General features: G+C 43.7%; 1 protein-coding gene and 1 long non-coding RNA gene across 2 annotated transcripts in view; one reads left to right on the forward strand and one right to left on the reverse strand.

Moving 5' to 3' along the window:
* Positions 1 to 6,059: 6,059 nt before the first annotated feature.
* The window catches only part of Gmcl1 (germ cell-less 1, spermatogenesis associated), a 41,381-nt gene continuing 29,495 nt past the window's right edge, over positions 6,060 to 17,945 (reverse strand). Inside the window, exons 12-14 of the mRNA XM_031382431.1 lie at positions 14,450 to 14,595; positions 11,536 to 11,623; positions 6,060 to 7,324 (exon numbers count right to left, since the gene is read on the reverse strand). Coding sequence (XP_031238291.1) covers positions 7,196 to 7,324; positions 11,536 to 11,623; positions 14,450 to 14,595 — 363 coding nt within the window. The 3' untranslated portion in view covers positions 6,060 to 7,195. The remainder of the gene's footprint in view (positions 7,325 to 11,535; positions 11,624 to 14,449; positions 14,596 to 17,945) is intronic.
* Positions 7,910 to 8,785, forward strand: LOC116099190. Its single transcript, XR_004122149.1, has 2 exons — positions 7,910 to 8,043; positions 8,425 to 8,785. It is a non-coding gene; the product is annotated as an uncharacterized LOC116099190 (long non-coding RNA).

The raw sequence follows: 17,945 nt of genomic DNA on the forward strand, positions 1-17,945 counted from the left end.
CAGAAATCCGCCTGCCTCTGCCTCCCAAGTGCTGGGACTAAAGGCGTGCGCCACCACCGCCCGGCCTAAACTAGAATTTCTACCATGAGGCCTGACTTCCATATTTTTGAGATTATGGCATGTGTGTCAAAGCTGTGGAAGAGCATTAGGGATCTCCTGTCACTTGGAAGTTTTAAGGATAATCTTGGATAAACACCACAGACAGGTGAAGTTACTGTCCACAATGCAAGAGGGGGATTTGAGGAAGCCAGAGCACTGTGCATTAGAGGTGTGAGAAGAGAGCAAAGCAACAGAGAGCTGTGAGTGATCAGAGACATAAGCCCCACCCCTCTTTTTTTCCTTGCCAGGGCTTGGGTCTCATGTTATGAAAACACTTTGAGCAGTCTCTTCAAGTTTTCAAAAGTGGTTGAGAAGTATGAAGAAGTTGGTTTAACAGACCTTTGCGATGCCTGCTGTTGGTTGGATCCTGCACTTCTGCAGCACTGGGGTGAAGGGAGGGATGACATGGGCTCTGGCAAGAGGCTTGCCGTCCTCATCATGGAAGCCGATGATGGGGCCTTTTCACAATGTGGATAGTGTCCAGTGTGTTATAAAGGGATAATAGGCCACTCAGCCTAATATGATCTTCCAGGAATGTTTCTGGGAATAATAATCCTGAGAATTGAGATTACCTACTGTGCTATGTGCTGTTTCACTGTGACATGAATATAACTTTGTTCACACATAGAGGTAGGCATGGTGCCAAGCACTTTTACCTGCTTAGCCATCTCACCAGCTCGAATATGTATACACACACACACCTACCTACCTTTTGGCAATGTGAAAGTTTTCAACATTCATAACATGATGGTGTCCACATGGAAGAGACACAGAAGACAATGAAAGGGTGCTTCCTTTATTATTTGAGGGCTCTTGTGACAAGGAGTAACATGGGACACTCTCTTGCCCCTACGTGCTACCTTATTAATTCAGTGGAGCTCCTTCTGTGTACATTTATTCCACTCTGAGAACCTGACTATACATCAGCTTGTGGAAAAACCCAAATTCTATTTTAATAGTTAAACTGTTAAGTACACAATACTCATAATACACATTACATGTGTATTATGGACACAAGCCAGGCATGATGGCAAATGCTTTCCATCCTGCACTCTAGAGGCAGTAACAAGAGGACCTCTGCATGTACCAGACCAGCCTGTCTACATACCAAATGTGAGGCCAGTAAACATACATGGTAAGATCTTGTTTCAAACACATACATACCAATTTTAGAATCAAATATGTGCATGGGTACCTGTTAACATGTTAACTTTTTTTTTTTTTTTAAAGATCACACACACAAGGGAAGGGGTGAGGAGAGGGGGGAGGGAGGGAGGGAGATCAGAAAAAGTATGATGAACATCCAAGTAGATATTTGGGGTAGACATTTGGCTAAATAAAGACAGAACACAAGACCTGGAGAAAAGATCAGAAATAAAAACAGGGAAGTAATTTATGAATTATAGGCATCCAAGAGCTTATCCTAAGGAGACTAAGGATAGCTTCGGGGGATATGGTGGCTTAAACAGAGGGAATTCTGAAAGGAAGCCAAATTACACTAGTATGTTCTCAACCATTACTGGAGCCCAGTATCAGAATTCAGAGGGATAGAGTTCTGAGATGTAAAAAGAATGGTTTGTCAGTAAACAGACCACCAAACATGCCAGGTCCCCGTCTTCGGAGCCTATGGGAAGTAAGGGTGTACAGATGAGGCAGCCGCCCTCAGTGACCCAGGAGGTTCCCAAGTGCTGTTTTGAAGATCTGCAGAAAGGCAGAGGAAGGTTGATATGGGGAGCAGGTCCTGAGTCCCCAGAGGCAGAGAGGCCGACACCAGAATGATAGCAACAGAAGCTGCAAGAGGCAAGGAGTGGATTCTTCATGTGGAGCCACAGAGGGATCAAAGCCTGCCTGGCGCCCTGGTCTCAGCCATTGGAACCAGTTCTGGACTTTTGGCCTCTTGAACTGTGAGGGAATATATTTCTGTTGTTCTAGGTCAACATGTCTGTGGTAACTTTCTACAACAGTGTCAGGAAACCCTGTAAAATGCAGAGCAGGATAGGAATACCAGTGAGCTGCTGGCATCCATCTTAAAAAACACAAACAAACCTACACCAAACCAATAAACTTCAGTTTTAGTTCATCAGAAAAACAGGGAAAAAAAACCCTACAACCCTATTAATAACATGTAGAAAAGCATTTGGTGAGTATTGAGCTAGCCCTTGCCCACTGCACATTAACTCAGGACAGATTGCAGATTTAAATGCAGAATGCAATGTATGGCATCTTCGGCAGATGACACAGGCTATCTTAGTCTCTTCAGGCTCTTGAAAACTGGCTTATAAACAGAAATTTGTTTCTTACAGCTTTGTAGGCTGGGAAGTCCAAAGTAAGACTCTATCACTGTGTGTCTGACGAGGACTCTAGATCCTGGCTGCTGCCCCATGATCTACTGCTTGCTGTCTGTATCGTCCTGTCCCTTCCCATTCCTTTTGGGTTGCAGTGTTGGCTCTTCGAGGAAAGCAGATCCAATCTCATCAGCAGCTATGATGCTGCATTGCAACGAGTTACGATTTTTTAAACCGGGTATCTTCTGTCTTTGCTCTGTAGCCCAGGCTGATATGGAACCAAGTATGTAGCGCAGGCTAGCTCTGAACGGAGGCAGTCCTCCTCAGTCTCCTGAGTGTGGGCTATGAGTCGTGCAGGGGGCTCAGGGATATAGAGCTTTCATGAACGAGCTGCCACCCATGTTCCTGCAAGTAACCCCTGTAACCCACTGGGGTCCACCAAGCTAGGCTCTGGCAGAATCTTTGGTCCATTTTAAGTGCCCTATCTGTATCTGTGCTGAACTGTTTGCCCAGCTCATGTCTGTACTAGTTATTTGTTGTTGTCCACTGCTGTGACAAAATGCTTAGCACAAGCAACTTACAGAAGGATGGCTTTATTTTGGCTCACAGTTCCACTGCAGAGTCCAGCATGACAGGTAGGGCATAGCAATAGGACCTTGAGGTGGCTGCTTACAGCCACATCTGTAGTCAGGAAGCAAAGAATGTTGAATGCTGTAGGTTCAGCCTTCCTCCTTTTTGTACAGTCCAAGACCCTGAGTCACAGAATAGTTCTACAGATATTTAGGATAGGTTCCCCCCCACACCCCCAACCTCATATAATCTACCACAAAGATTAGTTTCCATGGTGATTCTAAATCCCATCAAGGTGACAATCAACACTATCCTTTCATTACACTTCCCAAAGTCCAGTGATAGACAGCTAGTTTTTAAATCATCGCAGCAGGCCCTGGGAGGTGTGATGTGTCATCTGATACATAGCCCATGAGTGACTAAAGCAGGAAACACTGGCCTGGCCAGCGGCAGTGGCGCATGCCTTTAATCCCAGCACTTGGGAGGCAGAGGTAGGCAGATTTCTGAGTTCAAGACCAGCCTGATCTACAAAGTGAGTTCCAAGACAATCGGGGCTACACATGCATCAACCTTTAAAAAGAAAAGAAGTGGTTAGGGAAGTAAGGTTTGGACTGGCTGCTCTGTGTAGACGCACATGTGAAGGGAGCACATTGGTGCCCTAGCACTGAATTTTAAGGTGACTGGACTCTCAGCAATGCCTGAGATGTGGAAACATTAGAAAATAAAACATCACAATTGGTCACACTATTCACATATATTGCATACCTATTTATCAAAGGTACGTAAGTTGGAGAGGCTTGTAGGTGTGAGAGGCATACAAACACAGAAGCATTAAAGAAATGTAGCCACATGGAACAGGACAGCAGGAAGGCACAGATAAGGGGGAGGGTCATGCAGAAGAGCTTCCAGGGGGAAAGGAGTAGAAACCAGCCAGAAAACAAGGGGAAATGTGAGCTGGAGGTGGAAGGGAGAGGGGTCTCTGCACACCAAAGGGTAAGAGCAAGAGGTGAGGGAGAAATATGGAGGTGAGACCTAGGGTGACCTGAGGGCACATGTGGAGCCTCTGCAAAGTTTTGGGGGTGGGAGAGAAGTAGACCTGGGTTTCTTCCAAAAACACCCCGGAGATAAGAACGTGTATCTGGGTGGATGTTGCTGTCTGTTGAGTATAATAGCAGAGACTGGGTGACTTACAATGAAAACCCATTGAGGTTCTGGTATCAAGGGGCCAGAGTGCATCATGTGGTGTGAGAGCTACAAAGGACAAGGTAGGACACCACTCTATAAAAGCTGCACTGGTTCACAACGGGCTTAACTGCCTCTTACACATCACACCAACTTTAGTGCATAAGGGAAGACATTTCTGGTGTGCACTGAGCAGGGCAGTGTGTAACCTCAGCGCCTGGGAGGCACAGACACTGGGGAAGTGTAGGCACAAAGGTCTTGAGTTTTAGGCCAGCTTGGACTACATAGTGAGAGCCCATATGAAGAAAATCTAACCTCAAAAGTTGGTGACCACTGCTGCTTTCATTTGCTTCCCATCTTGCCAAGGTTCAAGGTTCCTTCTAAAAAGAACAGGAAGCGTGTGTGTGTGTGTGTGTGTGTGTGTGTGTGTGTGTGTGTGCGTGCACACACACGTCCATGTCCTCTGTAATAATTCAGTAAGAAACTACAATATGGGGGCTGGAGAGATGGCTTAGCAGTTAAGAGCACTGAGTGCTCTTCCAGAGGTCCTGAGTTTAATTCTCAGCAAGCGCACGGTGGCTCACAACCATCTGTAATGGGATCTGATGCTCTCTTCTGGTGTGTCTGAAGATAGCAACAGTGTATATATACATTCATAAATAATTCTAAAAAACTCACAAAACTACAATATATTCTCTTCTTAACTGATTAAATAGACAAGGAAATTATTGTGGGTGGCTAGTTTTCTAGCTTTAACATTTAATAAAAACCCAACTCAAACTAAACTTGCCAGAGGCCATGTAGAAGAGCTGACGAGTGCAAAGTCCCCACATGTCTCCAGCTGTCACCTGACACTGCTGACGCTTTGTAAGCTGACAGTGACCAGGAGAGTGCACTAACCAACAGGAACCACACAGACTTCACCCTGACCAGGAGGTTGTCTTTGTTGTTGATATAGTTATACTTTAATTTCCAAGAGTTGTAAAAATATATTTGAGTATAGTTTTTTATTGTTGTTTTGTTTTTTGTTGATGTTGTACTACAGCAGGGTCTTGCAATGCAGCCTAGGCTGTCTACAATCTTGAGATTCTCCTGCCTCAGCCATTTGAATGCTAGGATTACAGATGTATGCTTTATCTATTTTTTTTTCCTTAATATATAAAGAGTAAAGGATCTCTTATGCTTCTGAAAGAAAACAGCAGCAGGAGAGAAATAATCACAGCCAGGTGTACAGTAAGAAATGTAGCCTCTCCTGACACAGCCACTGCTTTAGAATTCTGCATACTACAGTTCTAGGAGGGAGACGGCAGTCACAGCAGTGGAATTCTGAAAGACAGGATAATTTCTGAACCTGTCACTGACTGCCAGCAGAGAAAAGCCACCATTCAAACCATTCCACGCTAAAAGCAGGTGGGAGTAGGTGCTGCATGCTGGAGAGTTAAAAGCCCAGCTGATCCCTTTCTTTTCTACATTTTGTTGTTTCCTACCAGCCAGATCTGCAGCCTGCTAGCAGGCACTCTGTCTGCAGCCTTCCACAGCTGAGCCTGCCTGTCTTGGCACCTAACTCAGAGCAAGGTTTCTCGATTTTCTAGCTCCTCCCCAGAAGCTGCTGATTCAGTTTGCCAGCCTGGCTGTTTCCTCTTCTAGTCTATAATAGAATCCTGCTTTAAAACAAAACAAACACAAAGGACCAATTACTTGGAAAAAAATTAAACTTCAAGAAAAGAAGAATCCTGGTTTCAGCCAGGTGGTGGTGGCATACGTCTTTAATTCCAGCACTTGGGAGGCAGAGGCAGGCGGATCTCAAAGCCAGCCTGGTCTACAGAGTGAGTTCCACGACAGCCAGGGCTATCTTGAAAAAAAACCCAAAACAAAAACCCTAGTCTCAGTAAAGCTTTTTAAGTTCACTTTAAACAGGGCACATTCCTTCTCCAAATGAGCATTTATTATTTGAACAGATACATAAAAATGATTCCAATTTAAAAAAATACTAAAAACATACATCAACCACAAAAGTTACTCTGACTGGAGGACAATGATCAAGGCTATTTTCAATAGCAATAAACACAAGGAACCAACACATACAAATCATGATGAGCATACATCTTATTCTTGACAAAAATAAGTTGTTTTAATATGACTGTTTTGTTCCCAGCTCCTCCTGTACATTCACCATGAAATAAATCTATTTACGTATGTGACTCAAAGGCACTCAGTTCAGAGGTTATAAAGTCCTGAGCTTAAGTAGGAAACAAGATTCCCAACTAAAATTTGAACATAAATTCCAACTATCAGAGAATATGAAAATGTTTGAAGATGTATCTGTACATAAATAATTCATAACATAAAAGTACACAGAATGCCAGACAAGACCACGCATGTAAGGCGAAGGAATATCCTCAGAATCAAACTGATTTCCCTTATTCAAGTTTATTTCAAGTCCTAAAGCTGATTTTTGTTGTCATTTAAAACTGTAGGAAAGTTAAAGTTTAAAAAAATATGAAAATGCTTACATTTAGAATAAAAAAAAGAAAAAAGAAAAGCAAAACAAAACTAATTCCTAAGTTTAGGATCTGATGGTTAAAAAGAAGCAGAGATTGGAAAGGATTGCAACCAAACAGAAGACTTAACCAGGGGGCTGAAAAAGTGAAAAGACAGCTTTAAAGGCACCAATTGAAAGAGCATTTATGATTGGCCACTCAAACTATGTCCTTAGCATTCTCTTAACAAAACAGGAACACATTTACAGATGAATAAGTTCACTAACATTAGATAGGATCAAAATTCAAGCTCAAAATTAAATCTATATTTTGTTGCACAGAAATGAGAAATTTACCTACAGCAATTTCTACTGCTACTAAATTAAAGCAGGAGTTGACATCCTACATGGTTTGACAGATGCTTTTTTAGTTTTAAAATACTTTTTCATATGTGCATAGAAATGTAATGAGGGTGAGGACATCTGCTGCGTCCCACAGTTCATAAGGCCGGTCACTGTTAGTCACCTTGGACGTGAACGCAGTAGGTCATTAAGTTAAAGCTGGCCACTGATGAGTGTCTCAGTGTCCTGGGTTTTCTGGGTGACGATTATTCTCAGTTCTTTTTTCTGGTGATATATACAAGAAGTTACAGCAGATATACAGAGGGAAGATCAGAAGTCTGCTGTCCAAGTTCATCACCACTTGCTCCTACAAGACAAATACATTAGTAAGTTTAATGATAACTAGATAGCAACATTTTATAACATTAGTAAGCTGAGCTGTTGAATAAAATAAGCTAGGGAAGCAGCATAGGATGAAACACTCACCACAACTGAACCAGTAGACTCCAGCCCATTAGATGTTTGCATGAGCTTGTTACCTTATCTTCCTCAATGTTTAGCTCCTGGATCACAGGATGGCACTAAGGACTAAAGCTGACAGAGCCAGCTCCTCAACAGGGGCAGCTATTTTCATTCTTCGAAGGTTGACTATCTAGTTCTTGCAGATTTTATGAGCATACAGTGAAGAGAGGCTGGGCACACAGCTCAGAAGCAGAGCACATGCATGGTGCTAAGTGCACAGTGAACTGCTAGCTTGCTTTCAGTTTTTAAGACTCCAGTACAGCATATCACTGGACTAAGACAGGGAGTGACTGCTGTCATCACCAGCACAGCTCCTGCCCTTACCTAAGTCCTATCGTGCCTAGAACACAACACATAGTATATTATATAAAAACATTCTAGGCTCACCTACTTTCTCCAAAGACTGACGATGAGAGTCACAAGGGAACCACCACTAATGCTTTGTATGTTTCTGGACCTCACAGATTTGTCACCAGGACTACAGAGAGCATAGGAAGTCCTTCAAGGAAGCAACGCTGAAATGAACATTCCTATCATCTAATCCTTGGGAACATCTCATACACTGTAAGCATCAGTCATGATATATATTCTGGAGACTACTGTAAGCACTGTTTATTAGAGTCTGAGGCACTAATTCTCATGAAGATCAACTAAAGCTAGAATGACCAAAGGAGGCTTGAAGGATATAACTTGTTTTTGTTTGCTTTTTGAGACACGGTTTCTCTGTATAGCCCTGGCTGTCCTGGAAATCAGTCTGTAGACCAGGCTTGGCCAGGAACTCAGAAATCCACCTGCCTCTGCCTCCCAAGTGCTGGGATTAAAGGCGTGGGCTACCACCCAGCAAAGAGTATAATTTTTGTACTCTTTGTAAGCACAAATATTTTGGTAAAAGTATAGAAATTTTATTCCAATGTAGCCCATGATTTCTCTGCACTCCACCTGCAGGACAATCTCAGGGAGGAGACCTGGAATACTGTCATCTGGTAGCTGGGAAAACCTGCCAAAAGCAATGTCAGCACGCATCTGAGCCACCTTGCCTTGGGCAAAACCAGTTCCTGCAACCTGAACATAGGTATATTTACTAAGCTTAGTGACAATCTTTGAAGCCATGCACACTGATCAAGAAAAAAAAAATCATAATTGTTCCCTGACAAAAAATAAAGGTTCCAAGGGAATCCAGATGTCAGAGGTCTAAGCACAGTTAAAACTGGCCTCAGGTAGATCAAAGGGCTAACTCCAGGGAAGAGTAGAAGCCATTATGGACACTGACTGAAACCAAATAAACACACCAACCTTTGAGTAGCTGCAATAGTCTCTGTCTCCAATCCCTAATGCACTAGAAGGCTTCCAGCATCCTCAAAGCTTTTTACCACCACACCATATGCCTCCACTGCATGGTGAACAATGGAAGTTAAGCTGTGGAAACCTTGCATAGCCACAGCACACACAGGTTTTCTCCAGCAGGGCCTGTTTCCAGATGGAGGGCCCACACTGTCTGCTGTGCCTTGTGTCTCCATTGCCTCATAGCTGTGTTTAGTTTAGAGCCCATCTAAGCCCCACTGGAGCCTTAGGGGGTAAGCAGCTTTAACCCCTTCCCTCTGAGCCAAGCGTCCTGCATACTCTTGCTCATGGCCTTCACTTGCCATCCTTGTTCCTGAACATATATCTCACCAGGTTATCTACTCACTTATTTAGCTCACATCTGACATACCATTCTTTCATTGCATCACATACAGTGAATTTCTGGACAGCCAGGACTACATAGTGAGACACTGGCACAGTTTTAGAATGAAACCAAAGGCATATCCTCTTATAAAGAAAAATCATCTAATGTAAAAAATTAAGTCATAAAGGGAGCAGAAAAAAAATACAGATGACAATTACAAAGTCCTAGTCCAAGTAAGAATCATTCCAAAAAGCAGATCATCTTGAAGACTGAAGACTGGCAACACGTCATCAAGTTACACAGGAAGTCAAACAGCAAACAGAAATCCAATTATACCAGAAATCAAACAAATGAAAACTTGTGTGTGCCGGAGTGCATGCACTCGATCCCCTGGAACTAGAGTAACAGGTAGTTGTGAGATTCCAAATGTGGGTCCTGGGAACTGGACCCATGTCCTCGGTAAGAGCAGCAGGTGCCCTTAACCACCGAGTCACCTCTCCAGTCCCTGAATTTACTTTCCACATCTGTAAAAAATTAGAAGATATGCAATACTCCACTGGATGTACTGCAGAGGGCTGCAATCTGGCCATTAGGAAATGTACATACTACCAGGAGTAGTGTCCACACTTGTTATACCAGTATTCAGAAGGCTGAAGCAGGAGAATGAGCAGTTAGAGCCCGTCTGGACTAAAACAAAGAAGCATACAAATAAGTAATAGAAAAATATGTATGGATATGTGTGTATTTCTTAGTCTAAAAAAACACCGAGGTGATTTTTACCCAGTAAAGATGAATTATCTAAATTATGGTATTTTTATTTTTTCTAGTACAAACACCTGTAACACATGGAAAACAAATACCATAACTGACCAACCAAAAGCTTTCAGCCTTCACCTGCCATCTACCACACCAGATCTACCTGTACTGGACACTCTCCAATTCTTTCCTTCCAGTTGTAAAGTGGCTAGCAGCTCTTGCTTACCCGAGGCTTCACACGCCCACTGTTCCAACACAAGCTTCCCCTGAGCTGTCAGCCATCAGCATGAGTGAAGGCTTCTCCCTGAGCACCACAGTGTGCTGGGGACATGCTGTAGCCTCTCATACTGAGCTACACTAACACAGGCTAGTGTGGATTCCCTCTGCCACAGAAATGCAACTCAGCATACAGTAGGCACAAGTGTTACATGAATAAAAGGGTAAATATGATTAACTTGGCCTGGAGTCGTTTAGCTTTCCAGCTGCTTTGAGCTTTGGCTGTTGGTTATGAAGTTCCAAGTAGTCCTAGACCCAACAGGGAACTTCAATGCAGGAAGACAGAGATTTGAAGGACGTCATTCTGTATCTGTTGCAATGGGCATTCTCATGTGCTACCTGCCCCACCCACTTCTGTGGATCTGCTGCCTCTCTCACAAGCCAAGCCCTGCCCCGAGCTGTCTCCTTTCTCACTGTGGGAACGCTGCTGAGAGGTTTCCTAGGGCTTGTGAGGTCCCCCTCAGTCCAGGCTCCTCCATCTCAGGAACATGGCTGTAAGTCCTTTGCTGACACAGGACACTGTTTCCTGTGCAGTCGGCTTTTAAAAGAAAGCCCCTCCCTCCCCACTGGGCACTCTCCTTTTCATTTCTGAGAAGCGTTCACCTCCTCATCCTAGCATTTCATGTTTTATACACACATTTGGAGGCATGACAAGCGACTTCAGAGACAATATGGAGAATGTTACGGATGTCTATCATCTACAGATCTAATGTGCTTTCAGAAACACCCTTCCTACTCAGGGGCACTGCCAGGTTGTTAGGCATCTTCAGGATATCCACTGTGAGGAGTGAATAAACACTCCCACGTACAGGAGAGGAAAAGCCCACACAGCTTTGTGAAGATGGTATTGAAAGTAATCATTTCCTTACCACCACCCTTTTCTCCCTCACAGATAATATCTTTGTTTCTATGGACTCGTTCTGTGTTTCCGGAGGCAGAGTAGCCCTCATCTGAAAAGCTTGAGGCCAGACTGTCAGATTTGTACTTTTCCAGACTTTAGAATATCTTAAGTCTAAACATAGACTCATTTGTATTTTATACATATATTCATACAAACAGACTCAAGGTATTTTATGTAATATTTATTAAAAATACTGTTTTATGATAGAGCTCTCCCTGTGGTAACTCAAATTTTAATACACAGTTTGAGTTTCACATTTCAAGGACAACAGTTCTACAGTGCCAGGTCTGGCAGGCTCTGCAGAGGTGACCAGGGGATTTTCACCTTCACTTTAAAAAATTTCAACAAATCTTCACATCAAAATATTGTCATTTTAATGTCAGTTTTACCTAAGAGCTTCAGAGACTGTAAACACACATAAGATGCAGTACAGCAGCAAGCATACAAGCACACGTACCTGGTCTTTTTCAAGCGTCAGTATTTGGTAGCCAGTTGCTCTACTGCATATGAGTTTCCCACTACTGTCAAAAGAAGCCAAGCGCAATCTAGAATTAAAAAAAAAAATACAAATTTTAAAAGTGTAATGCAAACAAGGCCCTCTTCACTCACTCCTCTTCCCCTCCCTAGTCCCTGGAAGTCTTCTTTCCTGTGACTGAGGCCAGGATCAGGGCTGTGCATGTGTGAGGCAAACATGCCACTACAGATACAGCCCCCATGATTGGTTTGTAATAACAAGTCTCATGTAGCTCAGACTGGCCTTGAACCATGATCTTTTTGCCTCCAACTTCTGAATGATGGGATTATAGGAATGTGCCTCCACATAAGGTAAATCCTTTATAAAGAATTTTAAAGGTATTTTCAAGATGTAAATCAGTACCATTCAGATCTCTAATTTGTGCTATTCTATTATATAAATATAACTTCAAAGCCAGGCAGTGGTGGCACACGCCTTTAATCCCAGCACTTGGGAGGCAGAGGCAGGTGGATTTCTAAGTTCAAGGCCAGCCTGGTCTACAGAGTGAGTTCCAGGACAGCCAGAGCTATACAGAGAACCCCTGTCTCGAGAAAACAAAACAAAACAAAACAAAACAAACAAACAAACCCCCAAACCAAATAAGAGCTTCAAAGTGACCTTTCATCTCTGGCAAGACATGACACTTCCCATGTGATTTCTTGGCCATGGTGTCACCACACCCATCCTCGGAGCATGCCCACCTTCCCCAGCTGACACCATCCTTGCCAGGCAGCAAGGCTTCACTTCTCTTCCCTGAGAACTGGCATCTACCAGCTTACTTTCTGTCCCCTAAACCTTTTCTATTCTGGGCATGAGTGCAAGCAGGACTGCTATCTTTCTGTGACAGACTTAAGTCATTGATGGGTTCTCTGCTGGACTTTCCTGTTTAAGGATGAGCAGTGTTTTGCTGTGTGAGCGGGTATGTTTCTCCAGTTATCTGCCAAGGCTCACACAGGCTGCTTCTACCCTCCAGCTACCTCAAGCAGTGCTGCTACAAACTTGGGAGAATAAATACCTAAATCTGACTCTTTGAGATACACCTGAAAACACAACTGGTGGGCCGTAAAGCACTTGTTTACTTTTTTGAAAACTACCCTGTTTCATACTATAGCTGCACCATTTTGCACAAAGTTACTAGCAGGGGACAAAGACCTGATTATTCTACAGCCTTTTCCATTCTTGTTATTGCTTTGGATAAAAAGATTAGACACAGGATTTTATTGTGTTTTTTATTTACTTTTCCTAGTGATTAGTGATGTTAAGCTTTTTTTTGTTTACTAGGCATTTATATATCTTCTTTGGAGAGTTTGTGTATCTGGTGTTTGTAGAGGTGTATGTATACATACAAGTATATGGAAAGGCTTGATGCCAATATGGGCTATATGGGCTTTCCTCTATTGCTCTCTACCCTCATTTTTTGAGCTTATTCACTTGGCTAAGCAGACTGAACAGCAGGCCCCATGTCCTCAGGTCTTGCCCCTAGTGCAGACTGCTGAGCCCAGCTCCTTGGGAGGCTGCTGTGGAGTGATCTCAGGTCCTTATGCTTGCTGGGCAAGCAGTACACTGGCTGAGCCATCTTCTCAGCCCTTTGGAGAAATTTTATGCAAGTTTTTTGGTGCTTTGCTTTGCTGGACTAAACCCAGAGTCTTGTGCACGTTCCTCAGCTACTCTATCATTGCCTTGGCCACTTTTTCATCTGTATGTTTTTAATCATAAAAAATGTAATTTGTGTGTACTAGGGTTTTTTTTTTAAAGATTTATTTATTTTATGTATGTGAGTACACTGTCTTCAGACACACCAGAAGAGAGCATCAAATCCCATTACAGATGGTTATGAGACACCAAGTGGTTGCTGGGAACTGAACTCAGGATCTCTGGAGGAGTAATCAGTGAGCTTAACCCCTGAGCCATCTCTCCTGCCCCAAACTATGTTTCTTTCTTCTTCTTTTTTTTTTTTTTTAATTTTTTTTGCCTGCTTATATTATACAAGTGTACTATGTACATGCCTAGTGCCTACCAATGTCAAAAGAAGGTCTTCTGGAACTGGAGTTATGGATGGTTGTGAGCCACAGTGAGGGAGTTTTGAACTGAACATGGGTCTTCTCAAGAGAACCTACCCATGGAGCCATCTCTCACCTGCCCTCTTAGCTGGGACTGTCTAGTCTCAAACTTCACTGGAACCACAAACCTTTGCTCCCACACCTGGCAGTTCTGTTGTAGTTTCGGTTGGCTGTGTACTCTGAATGCTAATCATCTCAGGGCCATGGTCTGCTTGCAACGTTCTCCTGTTCTGCACCTGCCTTCTCGCTGGTATTCTCTGACATACACACTTAAAATCTGGATGAAGTCTCTTGATGCCTGTGCATTTGGCATCAGATCAAAGAAGTCTATACCAAATCAAATGTTGCAAAGCTTTTGCCTTGTATTATCTTCTAACTGTGTCAACAATTAGGTCTTACCTAAAATCCCTTGCTTCTATCAGTCCAGAGCACCACATCTAGGAAGTGAATGTGAGCTTAGCTTTCAGCCAGAGCTCGACACAGCACATCCAACAGGTGTTTTCCAAGAACACCGTGTCCCTCTGTTTGTACATTGTATTTGCTAGGAATATAATCTGGTGACAGATTCACCCAGAATCAAGGTGTCCGTCATTCCTGCTCTAGCTGCTTATCTGACACTGAAGACCTTCCGCTCTTGTTTACCGAGTGAGACATGTTTCAAGCAATGGCGTTTTCTCCAATCCCAGTACTTTCCCATATCCTCCATCTTACCAAGTCCTACATCTATCTTACTGGTGGTCAAGGTTTTACCTCATTTCTTACCCATCTGTGTGTAGGAAATGGGGGTGCCATCCTACCTAAATGCTATGCTCCTTCGAGGCTGTAAGCTGACAGATCCACTACATGGCTGGTTCAGCGTATTGCGTTTGAAAATGATGTATCGATTGGTGTAAGTCACAAGGAGGTCAAAGCCGAAATTAAAGCCTGTCCACCGCCAGCAGTACTAAGAGATACAAGAGATTTGTTTTAGTTCATCACGTCAGCAAGTCATAAGTTAAAAAAAGTTCAAGGTTTTTTTGTTTTCTTCTTCTTTCCTTCACTTCAAATATCAAGTACCTTCTGACACTGCTACTCCCACAGGGCTCTGACAGAAACAGAGAGATGGCCTCTATGACCTGACTCTCTAACCTTCATCCCATATGCCTCTTTACATTGCAGTCCCATCCCAGGGAGCCAGGAGGTTACTGGGATCAGAAGTTCTTAAAAATGCTTCAGACAAATGAAGCACCAGTTAATCAGAAAGGAAGTAAGGCAGTGTGGGAAGGGCAGGTACACTTTGGATTAATTGGTAACTTAGTATTCACTGCACCAAGCTCAACTCCAGGGAGTGGATGCACCAGTTAGTAGACTTCTACCCCAGTAGAATTTGTATCACACTCTTTAGATACAAATTATATAGTAGACAGAGGATGGGTGTGTGGGGGATGGAAGGTCAGGAGAGTGACAGGAGAGCAGGGGACCTGCAGCTAGCAAGTTTGGTGAAAAATGTGTAGAGGCACTCAGGGAGATTTTGGGAGGAGGTTGGGCTAACGAGCAGACTGGGGATCTGTCTGGGGAGAGAAGATAACAAGTCCAAAGCTGTGTCTGTGAAAATATGCTTGGCTTATCAGAGATGGTGAGGAGGGCTCTAAGGCTAGGGCCAGGACCTAGAGAGGACCTGAGAAAGCCAGATGGAATTGGTGATGGGTTCCCAGAGGCAGTCAGGCACCTAAAGGCTCTAATTCTTGGTAAGGGAGAGTATGGGAGGCTAAGAGAAGATTGTAGAAAAGGAAGCAACATGATCTAGCTTACATTTTCAAAGACTACTTTGGATATTGTGTGGGAGACACGATGCAAAAAGTAAAAGTAAAATTAGGATCAGTCTGAACACTGTTTGAAAATGATGTACTATGGGATCCTCCAGTAGCCCAGGCAGGACAGATGGTGACCTGGGGTGAGTGTCATCAATACAGACATGATGAAATACATTTTAACGGATGACCCTTGAGGGATTTCTCATGGACAACAAGAATATAAGGAAAGAACTAGGTATCCACATACATGCAGTTTGAAGCATATATGGCAGATGAACAAAGACTGTGCTTCAGGTGGAGAACCCTAGGGAAAACTGAAGGATGCTCCAGCTGCGATGCTCTAGGTATCTGAGAAAGATGCACAGTGGGAGTCAAGAGCCACTGTTGCAGACAGGCTGCAATGTCAAGGGAATACAGGAGAGCACGTAGACAGGAACTACGAACTGAACCCCAGGCACAGCAGTATTGCTAAGGAAGAGAAGAATCTAGCAGATTAGAAGGAGCAACCAATGAAGCAAGAAGACAACTGGAAGCAAAATGGAAAAAAACAAAACCAAACCAAAACAAATAATAACAACAACCTTCTCCAATAGGGAATAAGTGAAAAAGGTCACTGTTGCCAAGAGCAACAAGAACAGAACTCCTCTTGCACATGGGTCTTTATTGACACAGCTGTAGCAGTTCCAGTGGAGGGCTGAGAATGACTGGAGGGGCCTCAGAAGAAATACTGAGCAAGAACTAGAAGTGCATGTGCAGTCAAGAAACAGTTCTAAGGGCCCACAGCTACAGGCTGAGTGCCACAGAAGGGTACTATGGGTGGTGTGTGAGAGGGAGGTGGGGACTGCAGGCTTAGCAGCGTTAAAATGGGAACAAGAATCAGTGTCAGTGGTACTACTGGAACACAAATTTAACTCCATTACTGGGGAGGCAGAGGCAAGTGGACCTGAGTTCAAGTCCAGCCTGGTTTACAGAGTGAGTTCCAGGACAGCCAGGGCTACACAGAGAAACCCTGTCTTGAAAAAACAAATGAGATGGAACAACGATGGTGAACAAAGACAGGACAGGCAGCTCAGCACAGCGCTCTATCACAAGGCTGGCAGAGTGGTGGAAGGAGGGTGCAGATTCTCACCACAGGGAAAGGCAAGGCACCACCTGTCACATGAGCAGCGTGGCCCTCACATGGTGAGAAGGCAGAGTCACTTTAGACAGGGAGAGAGATAGGTGTCCCACCATGAAGTACCACAGCCCAGGTGATATTCATGGTTATAACACTGAAGGAAAACCCAGTGGGAAAGGTGCTTGTCTCTGACGTTGCTCTGGGTAGTTTTATAGTAACTTGACATGAGCTAGAGTCATTTGAGAAAATGTCCACACCAAATTGGCCTGTAGGTAATTTTTCTTTTTCTTTTTTGGTTAATGATTGATGTGGGAAGTTACAGCCCACTGTAGGTGGTGCCATCCCTGGGCTGGTGGTCCTGGGTTCTATAAGTGGGCAGGCTGAGCAAACCATGGGAAGCAAGCCAATAAGCAGCACTCCTCCACGGTCTTTGCATCAGTTCCTGCCTCCAAGTTTCTGCTCTGCTTGGGTTCCTGCCCTGCCTTCCAATCTATAACAATTATAAACCCTTTCCTCTCCAAGTTGCTTTTAATCATGGTGTTTATCACAGCAACAGAAAACCTAACTAAGGCAGACTCTAAACAAATGTCAGCCTAATTGAGACACTCATTCCGAGTCTATAGGAACTGGGACTTGCTGTGCTAGGATGCTGAGCCTGACAGCATTAAAATCAGGAAAAGAAAAGGAAATTGAATACACACAAGGAAATGGTTTACATGAGGGAGTGGCCTGCACGAGGGAGTGGCCCACTCAAGGGAATGGTCTACACGAGGGAGTGGTCTATACAAGGGAATGGTTTACACAAGGGAATGGTTTACACGAGGGAATGGTCTGCACAAGGGAATGGTTTTAAGATGGAACAAAACACTAGTCAGGAAGAATTAGTGAGCTGATAAAAAAGGTGAGAAGAAAAGAAGAGCAGACTGTGCAACTCAGTGGGGGTAGAAACCATGTTCAAGTCCTAGAAGAGAGGGCTAGGAGGAGAAAGAGAAGTGGGCGCTGCAAACAGGACATTTGAGAGGGAGATTTCTGAAGGTTATACAGATGTTGAAGCTGCTGGGCCTGTGAACAAGAGCAGTGAGGAGGAAAGACCGAGCACTACAGGTGACGGTGACAGGAGAGCTGGCAGGTGGTGACGCATCTGCTTTGAAGGAGCTGCAGTCCACTGAGGGATGACCCAACAAGATGCAGTATGGAGAAGGCAACCTCTTCTCTGTCCTACTACAATCCCAAAGGCAAGCATGAAGTAACCTTTGAAAGTCAAAGTGCAGGTAAATTTGGGAAAAAAAGAAGCAGGTGAAAACTAGGCTGCAACTTGAATGTGGAAATGATGCACAGCCAATTTAATGGACCACAGCCAGCTTTTTTTTTTTTTTTTTTTTT

The sequence above is a fragment of the Mastomys coucha genome, unplaced genomic scaffold, assembly GCF_008632895.1.
Source record: "Mastomys coucha isolate ucsf_1 unplaced genomic scaffold, UCSF_Mcou_1 pScaffold20, whole genome shotgun sequence".
Lineage (NCBI taxonomy): Eukaryota > Metazoa > Chordata > Mammalia > Rodentia > Muridae > Mastomys > Mastomys coucha.